The 20,239-nt window shown below is 44.3% G+C and overlaps 1 protein-coding gene across 1 annotated transcript in view; it reads right to left on the reverse strand.

Moving 5' to 3' along the window:
- LOC135573631 (AT-rich interactive domain-containing protein 5B-like) overlaps positions 1–19,637 on the reverse strand; it is a 135,635-nt gene extending 115,998 nt beyond the window's left edge. The window contains 2 exon segments of the mRNA XM_065022913.1: positions 19,010–19,264; positions 19,594–19,637. Coding sequence (XP_064878985.1) covers positions 19,010–19,264; positions 19,594–19,614 — 276 coding nt within the window. The 5' untranslated portion in view covers positions 19,615–19,637.
- Positions 19,638–20,239: the final 602 nt, after the last annotated feature.

Here is a 20,239-nt window from a genome sequence, read left to right on the forward strand (position 1 = left end):
AGATTTGGATAGAAAACACTCTGAAGTTTCGAAAACTGTTTGAATCATGTCTGTGAGTATAACAGAAATTATGTAGCAGGCAAAACCCCGAGGACTAACCATTCAGAATTGTTTTGTTTTTTGGTCTCTGTCTGTTCACTGAGATCTCATTGGCAAATGATATTTCTTAGGAACCTGTTTTCAGTTCCTACCGCTTCCACTGGATGTCACCAGTCTTTGGAATTTGGTTGAGGTTATTAATTTGTGCAATGAAGAAGTAGGCCATCTAGGAACTGGGTAACACTGTTGAGAGTTGCGCAAGATGTGAAAAGTAGCGTTGGTTTGTTGTCTTCCTGTATTGAACACAGATAGACCGTCTACAATTTGTTCAATTATTAACGTTTAAAAATACCTAAAGTTGTATTACAAAAGTAGTTTGAAATATTTTGGCAAAGTTTATAGGCAACTTTTGAAATATTTTGTAGTGACGTTGCGTTTTTTGGAAGCTGCTTTTTTCTGGATCAAACGCGTCAAATAAATAGACATTTGGATATATATGGACGGAATTAATCGAACAAAAGGACCAATTGTGATGTTTATGGGACATATTGGAGTGCCAACAGAAGAAGCTCGTCAAAGGTAAGGAATGATTTATATTTTATTTCTGTGTTTTGTGTCGCGCCTGGAGGGTTGAAATATGCTTCTCTCTCTTTGTTTACTGTTGTGCTATCATCAGATAATAGCTTCTTATGCGTTCGCCGAAAAGCCTTTTAAAAATCTGACATGTTGGCTGGATTCACAACGAGTGTAGCTTTAATTGAGTATCTTACATGTGTGATTTAATGAATGTTTGATTTTTATATAAAAAAATATATTTGCCGCGCTGCATTTTCCCTGTTTTTTTGGGACGCAACCGTCCCCTATATCATAAGAAGATAACAGTCTCCACTCTTCTGGAGAGGCTTTCCACTAGATGTGGGAACATTGCTGAGGGGACTTGCCACCGATGTTGGGCGATTAGGCCTGGCTCGCAGTCAGCGTTCCAATTCATCCCAAAGGTGTTCAATGGGGTTGAGGTCAGGGCTATGTGCAGGCCAGTAAAGTTCTTCCACAGTGATCTTGACAAACCATTTCTGTATGGACATCGCTTTGTGCACGGGGACATTGTCATGCTGAAACAGGAAAGGGCTTTCCCCAAACTGTTGCCACAAAGTTGGAAGCACAGAATCGTCTAGAATGTCGTTGTATGTTGTAGCGTTAAGATTTCCCTTCACAGGAACTAAGGAAAAACAGCCCCAGACCATTATTCCTCCTCCACCAAATTTGCAGTTGGCACTATGCATTCGGCCAGGTAGCGTTCTTCTGGCATCTGTCAAACCCAGATTCGTCAGTCGGACTACCAGATGGTGAAGTGTGATTCATCACTCCAGACAACGTGTTTCCACTGCTCCAGAGTCCAATGGCGGTGAGCTTTACACCTCTCCAGCCGACGCTTGGCATTGCGCATGGTGATCTTAGACTTGTGTGCGGCTGCTTGGCCATGGAAACCCATTTCATGAAGCTCCCGACGAACAGTTATTGTGCTGACGTTGCTTCCAGGGCAGTTTGGAAGCAAGGGCAGTTTGGTTCTCTCACGTCACCCCGCTCCTCCGCTCTCTCCACTGGCTTCCAGTTGAAGCTCGCATCCGCTACAAGACCATGGTGCTTGCCTACAGAGCTGTGAGGGGAACGGCACCTCAGTACCTCCAGGCTCTGATCAGGCCCTACACCCAAACAAGGGCACTGCGTTCATCCACCACTGGCCTGCTCGCCTCCCTACCACTGAGGAAGTACAGTTCCCGCTCAGCCCAGTCAAAACTGTTCGCTGCTCTGGCCCCCCAATGGTGGAACAAACTCCCTCACGACGCCAGGACAGCGGAGTCAATCACCACCTTCCGGAGACACCTGAAACCCCACCTCTTTAAGGAATACCTAGGATAGGATAAAGTAATCCTTCTCACCCCCCTTAAAAGATTTAGATGCACTATTGTAAAGTGGCTGCTCCACTGGATGTCATAAGGTGAATGCACCAATTTGTAAGTCGCTCTGGATAAGAGCGTCTGCTAAATGACTTAAATGTAAATGTAAATGTAGTGATTGTTAAATCACTCGGCAGTCCCGTTCTATGAGCTTGTGTGGCCTACCACTTGGTGGCTGAGCCGTTGTTGCTCCTAGATGTTTCCTGTTCACAATAACAGCACTTACAGTTGACCAGGGCAGCTCTAGCAGGGCAGAAAACTGACTTGTTGGAAAGGTGGCATCCTATGACGGTGCCACGTTGAAAGTCACTGAGCTCTTCAGTACAGGCCATTCTACTGACAACGTTTGTCTATGGAGAATGCATGGCCATGTGCTCGGTTTTATACACCTGTCAGCAACGGGTGTAGATGAAATAGCCAGAATCGACTAATTTAAAGGGGTGTCCATATAGTGTATGACATGCCTGTCAAACCACTTGGCTGGAGCAGTAGGGGACATCGTCTCAGCTACACTAGAGCTTTGTGTTGATGTGTAGTGTTACGACAGCTAGGCAGAGTAACATACAGTTGAGGGAGCTTAGTGTTACGACAGCTAGGCAGAGTAACATACAGTTGAAGGAGCTTAGTGTTGATGTGTAGTGTTACAACAGCTAGGCAGAGTAACATACAGTTGAGGGAGCTTAGTGTTGGTGTGTAGTGTTACAACAGCTAGGCAGAGTAACATACAGTTGAGGGAGCTTAGTGTTGATGTGTAGTGTTACAACAGCTAGGCAGAGTAACATACAGTTGAGGGAGCTTAGTGTTACAACAGCTAGGCAGAGTAACATACAGTTGAGGGAGCTTAGTGTTACAACAGCTAGGCAGAGTAACATACAGTTGAGGGAGCTTAGTGTTGGTGTGTAGTGTTACAACAGCTAGGCAGAGTAACATACAGTTGAGGGAGCTTAGTGTCAGCTAGGCAGAGTAACATACAGTTGAGGGAGCTTAGTGTTGGTGTGTAGTGTTACAACAGCTAGGCAGAGTAACATACAGTTGAGGGAGCTTAGTGTTGATGTGTAGTGTTACAACAGCTAGGCAGAGTAACATACAGTTGAGGGAGCTTAGTGTTGATGTGTAGTGTTACAACAGCTAGGCAGAGTAACATACAGTTGAGGGAGCTTAGTGTTACAACAGCTAGGCAGAGTAACATACAGTTGAGGGAGCTTAGTGTTACAACAGCTAGGCAGAGTAACATACAGTTGAGGGAGCTTAGTGTCAGCTAGGTAGAGTAACATACAGTTGAGGGAGCTTAGTGTTGATGTGTAGTGTTACAACAGCTAGGCAGAGTAACATACAGTTGAGGGAGCTTTGTGTTGATGTGTAGTGTTACAACAGCTAGGCAGAGTAACATACAGTTGAGGGAGCTTAGTGTTACAACAGCTAGGCAGAGTAACATACAGTTGAGGGAGCTTAGTGTTACAACAGCTAGGTAGAGTAACATACAGTTGAGGGAGCTTAGTGTTGATGTGTAGTGTTACAACAGCTAGGCAGAGTAACATACAGTTGAGGGAGCTTAGTGTTACAACAGCTAGGCAGAGTAACATACAGTTGAGGGAGCTTAGTGTTACAACAGCTAGGCAGAGTAACATACAGTTGAGGGAGCTTAGTGTTACAACAGCTATGCAGAGTAACATACAGTTGAGGGAGCTTAGTGTTGATGTGTAGTGTTACAACAGCTATGCAGAGTAACATACAGTTGAGGGAGCTTAGTGTTGGTGTGTAGTGTTACGACAGCTGGGCAGAGTAATATACAGTTGAGGGAGCTTAGTGTTGATGTGTAGTGTTACAACAGCTAGGCAGAGTAACATACAGTTGAGGGAGCTTAGTGTTACGACAGCTAGGCAGAGTAACATACAGTTGAGGGAGCTTAGTGTTACAACAGCTAGGTAGAGTAACATACAGTTGAGGGAGCTTAGTGTTACAACAGCTAGGCAGAGTAACATACAGTTGAGGGAGCTTAGTGTTGATGTGTAGTGTTACAACAGCTATGCAGAGTAACATACAGTTGAGGGAGCTTTGTGTTGATGTGTAGTGTTACAACAGCTAGGCAGAGTAACATACAGTTGAGGGTGCTTAGTGTTGGTGTGTGTGTCAGCTAGGCAGAGTAACATACAGTTGAGGGAGCTTTGTGTTGATGTGTAGTGTTACAACAGCTAGGCAGAGTAACATACAGTTGAGGGAGCTTAGTGTTACAACAGCTAGGCAGAGTAACATACAGTTGAGGGAGCTTGTTGATGTGTTACAACAGCTAGGCAGAGTAACATACAGTTGAGGGAGCTTAGTGTTACAACAGCTAGGCAGAGTAATATACAGTTGAGGGAGCTTAGTGTTACAACAGCTAGGCAGAGTAACATACAGTTGAGGGAGCTTAGCTTGTGTAGTGTTACAACAGCTAGGCAGAGTAACATACAGTTGAGGGAGCTTAGTGTTGATGTGTAGTGTTACAACAGCTAGGCAGAGTAACATACAGTTGAGGGAGCTTAGTGTTGGTGTGTAGTGTTACAACAGCTAGGCAGAGTAACATACAGTTGAGGGAGCTTAGTGTTACAACAGCTAGGTAGAGTAACATACAGTTGAGGGAGCTTAGTGTTACGACAGCTAGGTAGAGTAATATACAGTTGAGGGAGCTTAGTGTTGATGTGTAGTGTTACAACAGCTAGGCAGAGTAATATACAGTTGAGGGAGCTTAGTGTTGATGTGCAGTGTTACAACAGCTAGGCAGAGTAACATACAGTTGAGGGAGCTTAGTGTTACAACAGCTAGGCAGAGTAACATACAGTTGAGGGAGCTTAGTGTTACAACAGCTAGGCAGAGTAACATACAGTTGAGGGAGCTTAGTGTTACAACAGCTGGGCAGAGTAACATACAGTTGAGGGAGCTTAGTGTTACAACAGCTAGGCAGAGTAACATACAGTTGAGGGAGCTTAGTGTCAGCTAGGCAGAGTAACATACAGTTGAGGGAGCTTAGTGTTGATGTGTAGTGTTACAACAGCTAGGCAGAGTAACATACAGTTGAGGGAGCTTAGTGTTGATGTGCAGTGTTACAACAGCTAGGCAGAGTAACATACAGTTGAGGGAGCTTAGTGTTACAACAGCTAGGTGTTACAGTTGAGGGAGCAGTGTTACTAGGCAGAGTAACATACAGTTGAGGGGGCTTAGTGTTGATGTGTAGTGTTACGACAGCTAGGCAGAGTAACATACATTTGAGGGAGCTTAGTGTTACAACAGCTAGGCAGAGTAACATACAGTTGAGGGAGCTTAGTGTTGATGTGTAGTGTTACAACAGCTAGGCAGAGTAACATACAGTTGAGGGAGCTTTGTGTTGATGTGTAGTGTTACAACAGCTAGGCAGAGTAACATACAGTTGAGGGAGCTTAGTGTGTAGTGTTACAACAGCTAGGTAGCAGAGTAACATACAGTTGAGGGAGCTTAGTGTTGATGTGTAGTGTTACAACAGCTAGGCAGAGTAACATACAGTTGAGGGAGCTTAGTGTTACAACAGCTAGGCAGAGTAACATACAGTTGAGGGAGCTTAGTGTTACAACAGCTAGGCAGAGTAACATACAGTTGAGGGAGCTTAGTGTTACAACAGCTAGGCAGAGTAACATACAGTTGAGGGAGCTTAGTGTTGCTAGGCAGAGTAACATACAGTTGAGGGAGCTTAGTGTTACAACAGCTAGGTAGAGTAACATACAGTTGAGGGAGCTTAGTGTTGATGTGTAGTGTTACAACAGCTAGGCAGAGTAACATACAGTTGAGGGAGCTTAGTGTTGATGTGTAGTGTTACAACAGCTAGGCAGAGTAACATACAGTTGAGGGAGCTTAGTGTTACAACAGCTAGGCAGAGTAACATACAGTTGAGGGAGCTTAGTGTTGATGTGTAGTGTTACAACAGCTAGGCAGAGTAACATACAGTTGAGGGAGCTTAGTGATGTACAACAGCTAGGCAGAGTAACATACAGTTGAGGGAGCTTAGTGTTGATGTGTAGTGTTACAACAGCTATGCAGAGTAACATACAGTTGAGGGAGCTTAGTGTTGATGTGTAGTGTTACAACAGCTAGGCAGAGTAACATACAGTTGAGGGAGCTTAGTGTCAGCTAGGTAGAGTAACATGCAGTTGAGGGAGCTTAGTGTTGATGTGTAGTGTTACAACAGCTAGGCAGAGTAACATACAGTTGAGGGTTGATGTAGTGTTACAACAGCTAGGCAGAGTAACATACAGTTGAGGGAGCTTAGTGTTACAACAGCTAGGCAGAGTAACATACAGTTGAGGGAGCTTAGTGTTGATGTGTAGTGTTACAACAGCTAGGCAGAGTAACATACAGTTGAGGGAGCTTAGTGTTGGTGTGTTTACAACAGCTAGGCAGAGTAACATACAGTTGAGGGAGCTTAGTGTGTTACAACAGCTAGGCAGAGTAACATACAGTTGAGGGAGCTTAGTGTTACAACAGCTAGGCAGAGTAACATACAGTTGAGGGAGCTTAGTGTTGGCTGTGAGTAACATGTTACAGTGTCAGCTAGGCAGAGTAACATACAGTTGAGGGAGCTTAGTGTTGACAACAGCTAGGCAGAGTAACATACAGTTGAGGGAGCTTAGTGTTACAACAGCTAGGTAGAGTAATATACAGTTGAGGGAGCTTAGTGTTGCTAGGCAGAGTAACATACAGTTGAGGGAGCTTAGTGTTGACAACAGCTAGGCAGAGTAACATACAGTTGAGGGAGCTTAGTGTTGATGTGCAGTGTTACAACAGCTAGGCAGAGTAACATACAGTTGAGGGAGCTTAGTGTTGGTGTGTAGTGTTACAACAGCTAGGCAGAGTAACATACAGTTGAGGGAGCTTAGTGTTACAACAGCTAGGCAGAGTAACATACAGTTGAGGGAGCTTAGTGTTGGCTAGGTAGTGTTACATACAGTTGAGGGAGCTAACATACAGTTGAGGTGCTTAGTGTTACAACAGCTAGGCAGAGTAACATACAGTTGAGGGAGCTTAGTGTTGATGTGCAGTGTTACAACAGCTAGGCAGAGTAACATACAGTTGAGGGAGCTTAGTGTTACAACAGCTAGGCAGAGTAACATACAGTTGCAGTGTTACAACAGCTAGGCAGAGTAACATACAGTTGAGGGAGCATAGTGTTACAACAGCTAGGCAGAGTAACATACAGTTGAGGGGGCTTAGTGTTACGACAGCTAGGCAGAGTAACATACATTTGAGGGAGCTTAGTGTCAGCTAGGTAGAGTAACATACAGTTGAGGGAGCTTAGTGTTGATGTGTAGTGTTACAACAGCTAGGCAGAGTAACATACAGTTGAGGGAGCTTTGTGTTGATGTGTAGTGTTACAACAGCTAGGCAGAGTAACATACAGTTGAGGGAGCTTAGTGTTACAACAGCTAGGTAGAGTAACATACAGTTGAGGGAGCTTAGTGTTACAACAGCTAGGTAGAGTAACATACAGTTGAGGGAGCTTAGTGTTGATGTGTAGTGTTACAACAGCTAGGCAGAGTAACATACAGTTGAGGGAGCTTAGTGTTACAACAGCTAGGCAGAGTAACATACAGTTGAGGGAGCTTAGTGTTACAACAGCTAGGCAGAGTAACATACAGTTGAGGGAGCTTAGTGTTACAACAGCTATGCAGAGTAACATACAGTTGAGGGAGCTTAGTGTTGAGAGTGTTGAGTGTTACAACAGCTATGCAGAGTAACATACAGTTGAGGGAGCTTAGTGTTGGTGTGTTGAGTGTTACGAACAGCTGGGCAGAGTAATATACAGTTGAGGGAGCTTAGTGTTGATGTTGTTAGTGTTACAACAGCTAGGCAGAGTAACATACAGTTGAGGGAGCTTAGTGTTACGACAGCTAGGCAGAGTAACATACAGTTGAGGGAGCTTAGTGTTACAACAGCTAGGTAGAGTAACATACAGTTGAGGGAGCTTAGTGTTACAACAGCTAGGCAGAGTAACATACAGTTGAGGGAGCTTAGTGTTGATGTGTAGTGTTACAACAGCTATGCAGAGTAACATACAGTTGAGGGAGCTTTGTGTTGATGTGTAGTGTTACAACAGCTAGGCAGAGTAACATACAGTTGAGGGAGCTTAGTGTCAGCTAGGTAGAGTAACATGCAGTTGAGGGAGCTTAGTGTTGATGTGTAGTGTTACAACAGCTAGGCAGAGTAACATACAGTTGAGGGAGCTTAGTGTTACAACAGCTAGGCAGAGTAATATACAGTTGAGGGAGCTTAGTGTTACAACAGCTAGGCAGAGTAACATACAGTTGAGGGAGCTAGTGTTGATGTGTAGTGTTACAACAGCTAGGCAGAGTAACATACAGTTGAGGGAGCAGTTGAGGAGCTTAGTGTTACAACAGCTAGGCAGAGTAACATACAGTTGAGGGAGCTTAGTGTTGATGTGTAGTGTTACAACAGCTAGGCAGAGTAACATACAGTTGAGGGAGCTTAGTGTTGGTGTGTAGTGTTACAACAGCTAGGCAGAGTAACATACAGTTGAGGGAGCTTAGTGTTACAACAGCTAGGTAGAGTAACATACAGTTGAGGGAGCTTAGTGTTACGACAGCTAGGTAGAGTAATATACAGTTGAGGGAGCTTAGTGTTGATGTGTAGTGTTACAACAGCTAGGCAGAGTAATATACAGTTGAGGGAGCTTAGTGTTGATGTGCAGTGTTACAACAGCTAGGCAGAGTAACATACAGTTGAGGGAGCTTAGTGTTACAACAGCTAGGCAGAGTAACATACAGTTGAGGGAGCTTAGTGTTACAACAGCTAGGCAGAGTAACATACAGTTGAGGGAGCTTAGTGTTACAACAGCTGGGCAGAGTAACATACAGTTGAGGGAGCTTAGTGTTACAACAGCTAGGCAGAGTAACATACAGTTGAGGGAGCTTAGTGTCAGCTAGGTAGAGTAACATACAGTTGAGGGAGCTTAGTGTTGATGTGTAGTGTTACAACAGCTAGGCAGAGTAACATACAGTTGAGGGAGCTTTGTGTTGATGTGTAGTGTTACAACAGCTAGGCAGAGTAACATACAGTTGAGGGAGCTTAGTGTTACAACAGCTAGGTAGAGTAACATACAGTTGAGGGAGCTTAGTGTTACAACAGCTAGGCAGAGTAACATACAGTTGAGGGAGCTTAGTGTTGATGTGTAGTGTTACGACAGCTAGGCAGAGTAACATACAGTTGAGGGAGCTTAGTGTTACAACAGCTAGGCAGAGTAACATACAGTTGAGGGAGCTTAGTGTTGATGTGTAGTGTTACAACAGCTATGCAGAGTAACATACAGTTGAGGGAGCTTAGTGTTGATGTGTAGTGTTACAACAGCTATGCAGAGTAACATACAGTTGAGGGAGCTTAGTGTTGGTGTGTAGTGTTACAACAGCTATGCAGAGTAACATACAGTTGAGGGAGCTTAGTGTTGATGTGTAGTGTTACAACAGCTAGGCAGAGTAACATACAGTTGAGGGAGCTTAGTGTTACAACAGCTAGGCAGAGTAACATGCAGTTGAGGGAGCTTAGTGTTGATGTGTAGTGTTACAACAGCTAGGCAGAGTAATATACAGTTGAGGGAGCTTAGTGTTGATGTGCAGTGTTACAACAGCTAGGCAGAGTAACATACAGTTGAGGGAGCTTAGTGTTACAACAGCAAGGCAGAGTAACATACAGTTGAGGGAGCTTAGTGTTACAACAGCTAGGCAGAGTAACATACAGTTGAGGGAGCTTAGTGTTACAACAGCTAGGTAGAGTAACATACAGTTGAGGGAGCTTAGTGTTACAACAGCTAGGCAGAGTAACATACAGTTGAGGGAGCTTAGTGTCATGTGTAGGTTACAACAGCTAGGCAGAGTAACATACAGTTGAGGGAGCTTAGTGTTGAGGGAGCTGTTACAACAGCTAGGTGAGTAACATACAGTTGAGGGAGCTTAGTGTTACAACAGCTAGGCAGAGTAACATACAGTTGAGGGAGCTTTGTGTTGATGTGTAGTGTTACAACAGCTAGGCAGAGTAACATACAGTTGAGGGAGCTTAGTGTTACAACAGCTAGGCAGAGTAACATACAGTTGAGGGAGCTTAGTGTTGATGTGTAGTGTTACAACAGCTATGCAGAGTAACATACAGTTGAGGGAGCTTAGTGTTGATGTGTAGTGTTACAACAGCTATGCAGAGTAACATACAGTTGAGGGAGCTTAGTGTTGGTGTGTAGTGTTACAACAGCTATGCAGAGTAACATACAGTTGAGGGAGCTTAGTGTTGATGTGTAGTGTTACAACAGCTAGGCAGAGTAACATACAGTTGAGGGAGCTTAGTGTCAGCTAGGTAGAGTAACATGCAGTTGAGGGAGCTTAGTGTTGATGTGTAGTGTTACAACAGCTAGGCAGAGTAACATACAGTTGAGGGAGCTTAGTGTTGATAACATACAGTTGAGGGAGCTTAGTGTTACAACAGCTAGGCAGAGTAACATACAGTTGAGGGAGCTTAGTGTTACAACAGCTAGGCAGAGTAACATACAGTTGAGGGAGCTTAGTGTTGATGTGTAGTGTTACAACAGCTAGGCAGAGTAACATACAGTTGAGGGAGCTTAGTGTTGATGTGTAGTGTTACAACAGCTAGGCAGAGTAACATACAGTTGAGGGAGCTTAGTGTTACAACAGCTAGGCAGAGTAACATACAGTTGAGGGAGCTTAGTGTTACAACAGCTAGGCAGAGTAACATACAGTTGAGGGAGCTTAGTGTTGATGTGTAGTGTTACAACAGCTATGCAGAGTAACATACAGTTGAGGGCTTAGTTTGGTGTGTAGTGTTACAACAGCTAGGCAGAGTAACATACAGTTGAGGGAGCTTAGTGTTGACAAACAGCTAGGCAGAGTAACATACAGTTGAGGGAGCTTAGTGTTACAACAGCTACAGCTAGGCAGAGTAACATACAGTTGAGGGAGCTTAGTGTTGATGTGTAGTGTTACAACAGCTAGGCAGAGTAACATACAGTTGAGGGAGCTTAGTGTTGATGTGTAGTGTTACAACAGCTAGGCAGAGTAACATACAGTTGAGGGAGCTTAGTGTTACAACAGCTAGGTAGAGTAACATACAGTTGAGGGAGCTTATGTGTTACAACAGCTAGGCAGAGTAATATACAGTTGAGGGAGCTTAGTGTTGATGTGGCAGAGTTACAACAGTTGAGGGAGCTTAGTGTCAGCTAGGTAATAACATACAGTTGAGGGAGCTTAGTGTTGATGTGCAGTGTTACAACAGCTAGGCAGAGTAACATACAGTTGAGGGAGCTTAGTGTTACAACAGCTAGGCAGAGTAACATACAGTTGAGGGAGCTTAGTGTTACAACAGCTAGGCAGAGTAACATACAGTTGAGGGAGCTTAGTGTTACAACAGCTAGGCAGAGTAACATACAGTTGAGGGAGCTTAGTGTTGATGTGCAGTGTTACAACAGCTAGGCAGAGTAACATACAGTTGAGGGAGCTTAGTGTTACAACAGCTAGGCAGAGTAACATACAGTTGAGGGAGCTTAGTGTTACAACAGCTAGGCAGAGTAACATACAGTTGAGGGAGCTTAGTGTTACAACAGCTGGGCAGAGTAACATACAGTTGAGGGAGCTTAGTGTCAGCTGGGCAGAGTAACATACAGTTGAGGGAGCTTAGTGTTACAACAGCTGGGCAGAGTAACATACAGTTGAGGGAGCTTAGTGTTACAACAGCTAGGCAGAGTAACATACAGTTGAGGGAGCTTAGTGTTACAACAGCTGGGCAGAGTAACATACAGTTGAGGGAGCTTAGTGTTACAACAGCTAGGCAGAGTAACATACAGTTGAGGGAGCTTAGTGTTACAACAGCTGGGCAGAGTAACATACAGTTGGGGAGCTTAGTGTTACAACAGCTGGGCAGAGTAACATACAGTTGAGGGAGCTTAGTGTTACAACAGCTAGGCAGAGTAACATACAGTTGAGGGAGCTTAGTGTTACAACAGCTAGGCAGAGTAACATACAGTTGAGGGAGCTTAGTGTTACAACAGCTAGGCAGAGTAACATACAGTTGAGGGAGCTTAGTGTTACAACAGCTAGGCAGAGTAACATACAGTTGAGGGAGCTTAGTGTTACAACAGCTAGGCAGAGTAACATACAGTTGAGGGAGCTTAGTGTTACAACAGCTAGGCAGAGTAACATACAGTTGAGGGAGCTTAGTGTTACAACAGCTAGGTAGAGTAACATACAGTTGAGGGAGCTTAGTGTTACAACAGCTAGGCAGAGTAACATACAGTTGAGGGAGCTTAGTGTTACAACAGCTAGGCAGAGTAACATACAGTTGAGGGAGCTTAGTGTTACAACAGCTAGGCAGAGTAACATACAGTTGAGGGAGCTTAGTGTTACGACAGCTAGGCAGAGTAACATACAGTTGAGGGAGCTTAGTGTTACAACAGCTAGGCAGAGTAACATACAGTTGAGGGAGCTTAGTGTTACAACAGCTAGGCAGAGTAACATACAGTTGAGGGAGCTTAGTGTTACAACAGCTGGGCAGAGTAACATACAGTTGAGGGAGCTTAGTGTTACAACAGCTAGGCAGAGTAACATACAGTTGAGGGAGCTTAGTGTTACAACAGCTAGGCAGAGTAACATACAGTTGAGGGAGCTTAGTGTTACAACAGCTAGGCAGAGTAACATACAGTTGAGGGAGCTTAGTGTTACAACAGCTAGGCAGAGTAACATACAGTTGAGGGAGCTTAGTGTTACAACAGCTAGGCAGAGTAACATACAGTTGAGGGAGCTTAGTGTTACAACAGCTAGGCAGAGTAACATACAGTTGAGGGAGCTTAGTGTTACAACAGCTGGGCAGAGTAACATACAGTTGAGGGAGCTTAGTGTCAGCTGGGCAGAGTAACATACAGTTGAGGGAGCTTAGTGTTACAACAGCTGGGCAGAGTAACATACAGTTGAGGGAGCTTAGTGTTACGACAGCTGGGCAGAGTAACATACAGTTGAGGGAGCTTAGTGTTACAACAGCTGGGCAGAGTAACATACAGTTGAGGGAGCTTAGTGTTACAACAGCTAGGCAGAGTAACATACAGTTGAGGGAGCTTAGTGTTACAACAGCTAGGCAGAGTAACATACAGTTGAGGGAGCTTAGTGTTACAACAGCTAGGCAGAGTAACATACAGTTGAGGGAGCTTAGTGTCAGCTGGGCAGAGTAACATACAGTTGAGGGAGCTTAGTGTTACAACAGCTGGGCAGAGTAACATACAGTTGAGGGAGCTTAGTGTTACAACAGCTGGGCAGAGTAACATACAGTTGAGGGAGCTTAGTGTTACAACAGCTAGGCAGAGTAACATACAGTTGAGGGAGCTTAGTGTTACAACAGCTAGGCAGAGTAACATACAGTTGAGGGAGCTTAGTGTTACAACAGCTAGGCAGAGTAACATACAGTTGAGGGAGCTTAGTGTTACAACAGCTAGGCAGAGTAACATACAGTTGAGGGAGCTTAGTGTTACAACAGCTGGGCAGAGTAACATACAGTTGAGGGAGCTTAGTGTTACAACAGCTAGGCAGAGTAACATACAGTTGAGGGAGCTTAGTGTTACAACAGCTAGGCAGAGTAACATACAGTTGAGGGAGCTTAGTGTTACAACAGCTAGGCAGAGTAACATACAGTTGAGGGAGCTTAGTGTTACAACAGCTAGGCAGAGTAACATACAGTTGAGGGAGCTTAGTGTTACAACAGCTAGGCAGAGTAACATACAGTTGAGGGAGCTTAGTGTTACAACAGCTAGGCAGAGTAACATACAGTTGAGGGAGCTTAGTGTTACAACAGCTAGGCAGAGTAACATACAGTTGAGGGAGCTTAGTGTTACAACAGCTGGGCAGAGTAACATACAGTTGAGGGAGCTTAGTGTTACAACAGCTAGGCAGAGTAACATACAGTTGAGGGAGCTTAGTGTTACAACAGCTAGGCAGAGTAACATACAGTTGAGGGAGCTTAGTGTTACAACAGCTAGGCAGAGTAACATACAGTTGAGGGAGCTTAGTGTTACAACAGCTAGGCAGAGTAACATACAGTTGAGGGAGCTTAGTGTTACAACAGCTAGGCAGAGTAACATACAGTTGAGGGAGCTTAGTGTTACAACAGCTAGGCAGAGTAACATACAGTTGAGGGAGCTTAGTGTTGATGTGTAGTGTTACAACAGCTAGGCAGAGTAACATACAGTTGAGGGAGCTTAGTGTTACAACAGCTAGGCAGAGTAACATACAGTTGAGGGAGCTTAGTGTTACAACAGCTAGGCAGAGTAACATACAGTTGAGGGAGCTTAGTGTTGGTGTGTAGTGTTACAACAGCTGGGCAGAGTAATATACAGTTGAGGGAGCTTAGTGTTACAACAGCTAGGCAGAGTAACATACAGTTGAGGGAGCTTAGTGTTACAACAGCTAGGCAGAGTAACATACAGTTGAGGGAGCTTAGTGTTACAACAGCTGGGCAGAGTAACATACAGTTGAGGGAGCTTAGTGTTACAACAGCTGGGCAGAGTAACATACAGTTGAGGGAGCTTAGTGTTACGACAGCTGGGCAGAGTAACATACAGTTGAGGGAGCTTAGTGTTACAACAGCTGGGCAGAGTAACATACAGTTGAGGGAGCTTAGTGTTACAACAGCTAGGCAGAGTAACATACAGTTGAGGGAGCTTAGTGTTACAACAGCTGGGCAGAGTAACATACAGTTGAGGGAGCTTAGTGTTACAACAGCTAGGTAGAGTAACATACAGTTGAGGGAGCTTAGTGTTACGACAGCTAGGTAGAGTAACATACATAGTCAAACTGCTGATGGATTCAGATACTGATCTATTTATAGAAAGCTGTTTTACTTCTGCCTGACTAAAAGCATTATTCCTGGGGGTTGCCAGGACGGGGGGTTGCCAGGACGGGACGGGGTTGCCAGGACGGGACGGGGTTGCCAGGACGGGACGGGGTTGCCAGGACGGGACGGGGTTGCCAGGGACGGGACGGGGTTGCCAGGACGGGACGGGGTTGCCAGGACGGGACGGGGGTTGCCAGGACGGGGGGTTGCCAGGACGGGGTTGCCAGGACGGGGTTGCCAGGACGGTCACAGCGCCGGCAGTGTGCTGCTGATATTCACAGAGAGGAGAAAAGCTGTCCAACAACTGGCTCCAATATCATGGAAACCATGAGGACGATATACTTAAGTTTAGCTCCCAGGGGTGCATCCCAAATGACACCCTATTCCCTTCTTATTGCACTACTTTTGACCAGAGCCCATTGGTCCCCATAGTGCACTGGGGAACAGGATGTCATTTAAGACCACGGCCTAACCTATTCTAGTTTCTGTTCTGTCCCAACTGATGACATCACACATAATAACACCATGGCCTAACCTATTCTAGTTTCTGTTCTGTCCCAACTGATGACATCACACAAAACAACACCATGGCCTAACCTATTCTAGTTTCTGTTCTGTCCCAACTGATGACATCACCACGGCCTTCCATCTGATTAATAAATACACAACAACTGATGACATCACACATAATAACACCACGGCCTTCCATCTGATTAATAAATACACAACAACTGATGACATCACCACGGCCTTTCATCTGATTAATAAATACACAACAACTGATGACATCACCACGGCCTTTCATCTGATTAATAAATACACAACAACTGATGACATCACCACGGCCTTCCATCTGATTAATAAATACACAACAACTGATGACATCACCACGGCCTTCCATCTGATTAATAAATACACAACAACTGATGACATCACACATGGGCTACATTACACTGTGCAACCAGGTAATAACATGGGCTACATTACACTGTGCTACCAGGTAATACTCTCTCTCTCTCTCTCTCTCTCTCTCTCTCTCTCTCTCTCTCTCTCTCTCTCTCTCTCTCTCTCTCTCTCTCTCTCATCAGATAAAGTCAGAACCTTCAGGATAAAGCTCTCTTGAATTATAAACAACGGAGTACGGAAAATATCTGGCCTACATTTAAAAAAAAATACCTTACATCGAGTGCCTCTCAAACCAAAACCTAATTTCCATTTTATTTGATGGATGTGAGTTATTCTGTACTAATGTAATTCAGTTTTCCAATGTGCTGAGGGCAGTATAAATGTTGTGGCAGCGAGGGGCATTGTGGCTGTCAAATTACTGGTGGCCAGGTTCACACTCAATCACATTGTTGTTTAGATTCTCCATATGGGGCTAATTTTCCTACAGCTCTTAAAACATTTTTTTTATTTTACCAGGCAAGTCAGTTAAGAACAAATTCTTATTTTCAATGACGGCCTAGGAACAGCGGGTTAACTGCCTGTTCAGGGGCAGAACGACAGATGTGTACCTTGTCAGCTCGGGGGTTTGAACTTGCAACCTTCCGGTTACTAGTCCAACGCTCTAACCACTAGGCTACCCTGCCGCCCCGCCTCAGGAACTACTGGCTGACACACACACACAGTTTAACGTTATCAGGTTACGTGACTAATCATTGATTAGAACTGATCAATAAAACATACAATAACCCTAGCATCGGTTATCCTAAATTATAAACTGGGTGGTTCGAGACCTGAATGCTGATTGGCTGAATACCACGGGTATGACAAAACATGTATTTTTACTGCTCTTATTATATTGTAAGTCGCTCTGGATAAGAGCGTCTGCTAAATGACTTAAATGTAAATGTAAATGTATTGGTAACCAGTTTATAACAGCAATAAGGCACCTTGGGGGTTTGTGATATACGGCCAATATACCACGGCTAAGGGCTGAGTCCATGCACTCCGAGTTGGCTATATACCACACCCGCTCGTGCCTTAATTATACTGAACTTGTTTTGAATAAAGTGTTATCCTTGGGCTGGTAATCCTATCCACCTTGCTGTCTCTGGAACACCTATCATGTTAACTGTAATTATTTATTGTCATGGGCCTAGTTAAATAAAGGGTCAATAAAAATGTAATTATAAAAAATGTACTCAACACATTTGAAAGAAAATAATTCACCATGCTTGTGGGAGGAGGAGGAGAGGGGGTGAAGGGGAATGGGAGGAGGAGGTGGAGGAGGAGGTGGAGAGGAGAAGGAGGGGTGGAGGAGGTGGAGGGGTGGAGGAGATGGAGGGGGAGGAGGGGGTGGGAGGATGGGAGGAGGAGGAGGAGGGAGAGGGGAGGGGTGGGGTGGGAGGAGGAGGAGGATGGGAGGGGTGGAGGAGGTGGAGGAGGGAGGAGGATGGGGGAGGATGGGAGGGAGGGGAGGAGAGGGAGAGGAGAAGGGAGGGGTGGAGGAGGTGGAGGGGGTAGGATGGGAGGAGGAGGAGAGGGATGGGAAGATAGGAGCTTGGGAGGACGAGGAGAGGAGGTGGAGGGGGTGGGAGGAGGGAAGGAGGAGGAGGGTAGTAGAGTGTATCTTTAACAGGAGAGGGTTAGGGTGGAGACAGGGAAGGAGGAGGAGAGGACGCGGGTAGGAGAGGAGGAAGAGAGGAGGCAGGTAGGAGAGGAGGAGGAGAGGAGGGGTGGGAAGAGGGTAGCTCTAACAGATGACAAGTTAGTTAGAGGGTCTGAATATGGGTCTAGTTAACTGAACTAACAGCAGGTTAACTCTGGTTTGACTCTTTTCCACCTTGTTACATTGACTAAACATCCAGCTCTATTCGGGCTGAAGTTTCTATAATATCCCCCATCGTTCATCTTTCTGCAGTGAGACCATGACATTCTCCGGAGCAGCAGAGATACAGAAAACCTGTTGCTTTATTATGAGAAGGAAATGTGATCTTCCGCTCCTCGGGGGGTTCAACAGTGAGAGTTGTTTTCTTTGTAATGTGTCTGACTGATTACAACAGCATAACAACATAAAATACATTCATCCTTTACTACGCTACATTAGGGATGTGGCTGGGCGTTTCCACTCCATTGCCTTGTTCCATAATGCATTACATTCTTAAAATAGCGCAGATAAGAATGCGCGCAGCGCAACTCGTCAAGTCGATGCGGCACTTAAAGGGTTAAGTTTTCATGCATTTTTCTTTCTCACAAATTGCCCCGATAGCAGATGCCCCTATCAGCGATACGGAATGAAGCTGCATCACTTTTCCGTAATAACCTTCACAAATGTCAGCCAACCCGTTAAGGCATCCCAGCTTGGTGCTTTTATCTGCTTGTAAATCAATTCCCAACAAGCCCGGAGAGGGTATGGAGAAAATGTCCGCTTACAATACTTGTAGTCTAGTGTGTGAACGCAGCTGATTCAGGTCTATAATAAAGGCATTGCTTAACATTTGGAGCTGTCTAATAAACGTGACAGATCACATTCACAGACCGGCTGCCGCGGTCCTTCCCGCTCTATAGGTTGTTCATGTAGCTTTTACAAAACGCCCATGACAATCAAGAATTCCAATTCATCATATTGACAACCAGTCATGAGGCAATCAACTCGACACTGACAAAATACGGCTTTTGATTCATGGTCTCGTGCTTAGGATATCCGCACGGTTCTTCTAAACGGGGATATGAAACATGAAAAGTAGAGATCTAACAACTTTATAACATCACAATCGACGCTTTCACACAGATGGCCAATATATATTAATAATATATAATATAAATAATTTATAATATATATATATATATATATATATATAGGCCTATTTCATCAAACTAACATAAGCGACAAAACAACATGACTAGTCAGCGCTAGAGCCAGGGGATTGTGTAGAGAGGACAGCAGGTAATTTCAGGCCCCATTTAGTAGCCTATGTGACATGAATAACCGCATCTCACTAGAGGAAATACGAGGTGTTATCCGTTTTTGTGTCACACAGAAAGCGGAATCGAGATAGCAGCTCCATTTTGGTCATACCACCGACACAGACATTATTTTAAATGTTATTCGCAGAAGAATGCAGTCTATAATTGAACACACAGAGTATAAAGGCAGAAAGAAAAGGTGTAATCACCTCTCCGTGACTGACAGTCCGTCCCTGAGGGGTGTCTTCGGGGAGAAAATAGAGTTTGGAGCTGGATAAAAGTTGTTTTCTGCTTCTTTCTTCCCATAACAGCTGTAGCTCCGCTATGCAGAGCGGTTCCCCGGGTCTACACCTCACTAGGAAAAAGTCTCCCAGAGACAGGGTCCGAGGATTGGCTTCAATGTCAAACCTAAAAGCCTTGTAGAAAATGTAAGGTCCGTGAAAACCGCAAGGTGAGCCGACCCACTGCGGAAACAGCGATAAGTCATTCATTTCACAGATTACCCAGTACCAGGCATATAAAACAAGCACAAATCAAATGAAACATGCTCTTGATTGAATTGAGACATTAAAACCGTATAACGATCGCAATATGATTTAAAGGGTACTTTTTTTTAAACAAATGGTCTGATAGAACAACATAATGATTTATAAAATAGCCTATAAAATGTTGTTAAAAAGTTTCCTGTATTCATGCATTATTATTATATATAACACAATATCCGTAACTTTGGCTTCCATCACTAAGAAATTAAATGCGATAAAAGAGAATCGGGGTAGATAATGATAAATACCGTGAGTGAGTTGGGCTCCATCTCGACGCTCTCAACATTCACTCCAAAACTGTCCGCTTGAATGGACTGCTAAACGGTCCTGGAAGGGAGCAATATATGCGCACGCAATATTGAGTCCTGCGTCAATATGAAATCAAAATATTAGCGATCTAGTACACCCAAAATGTATGAAAATGTCGTCTAATATTTCTTCAGTGTACTTTATTTCAAATGTACATTTTTGTTGTAGAATTGCAAAAGGAAATAGCCATGATAAATTCCAAAAGGCCTGGGTGCATGCCCTCATAGAGAGGCTGATGTGAAATCCATATTCATTAAAACATCTGGATGATGTAATTATTGGGATCTGCTCTCGCCGACAGGACAATATCCACATACCGGTGATGCTGCGATACAAACTATATTTATTCAAAACGATTTCAGCCTATAATCATCCAATATGTGTAATAACACAGTTATGTCTCTGTCAGGACCTGAAGCGAGGACGTTTGAATATGTAATAATAAAAAATATCATTTCCTGCAGAGATGCAAAGGTCTCTTTCTCTCTCTATGTCTCTCTGTGTCTCTCTCGCTATGTCTCTCTCGCTATGTCTCTGTCTCTCTTGCTATGTCTCTCTCTATGTCTCTCTCTTCATGTCTCTCTC

The sequence above is a fragment of the Oncorhynchus nerka genome, linkage group LG10 (genome assembly GCF_034236695.1).
Source record: "Oncorhynchus nerka isolate Pitt River linkage group LG10, Oner_Uvic_2.0, whole genome shotgun sequence".
NCBI classification, from domain to species: domain Eukaryota; kingdom Metazoa; phylum Chordata; class Actinopteri; order Salmoniformes; family Salmonidae; genus Oncorhynchus; species Oncorhynchus nerka.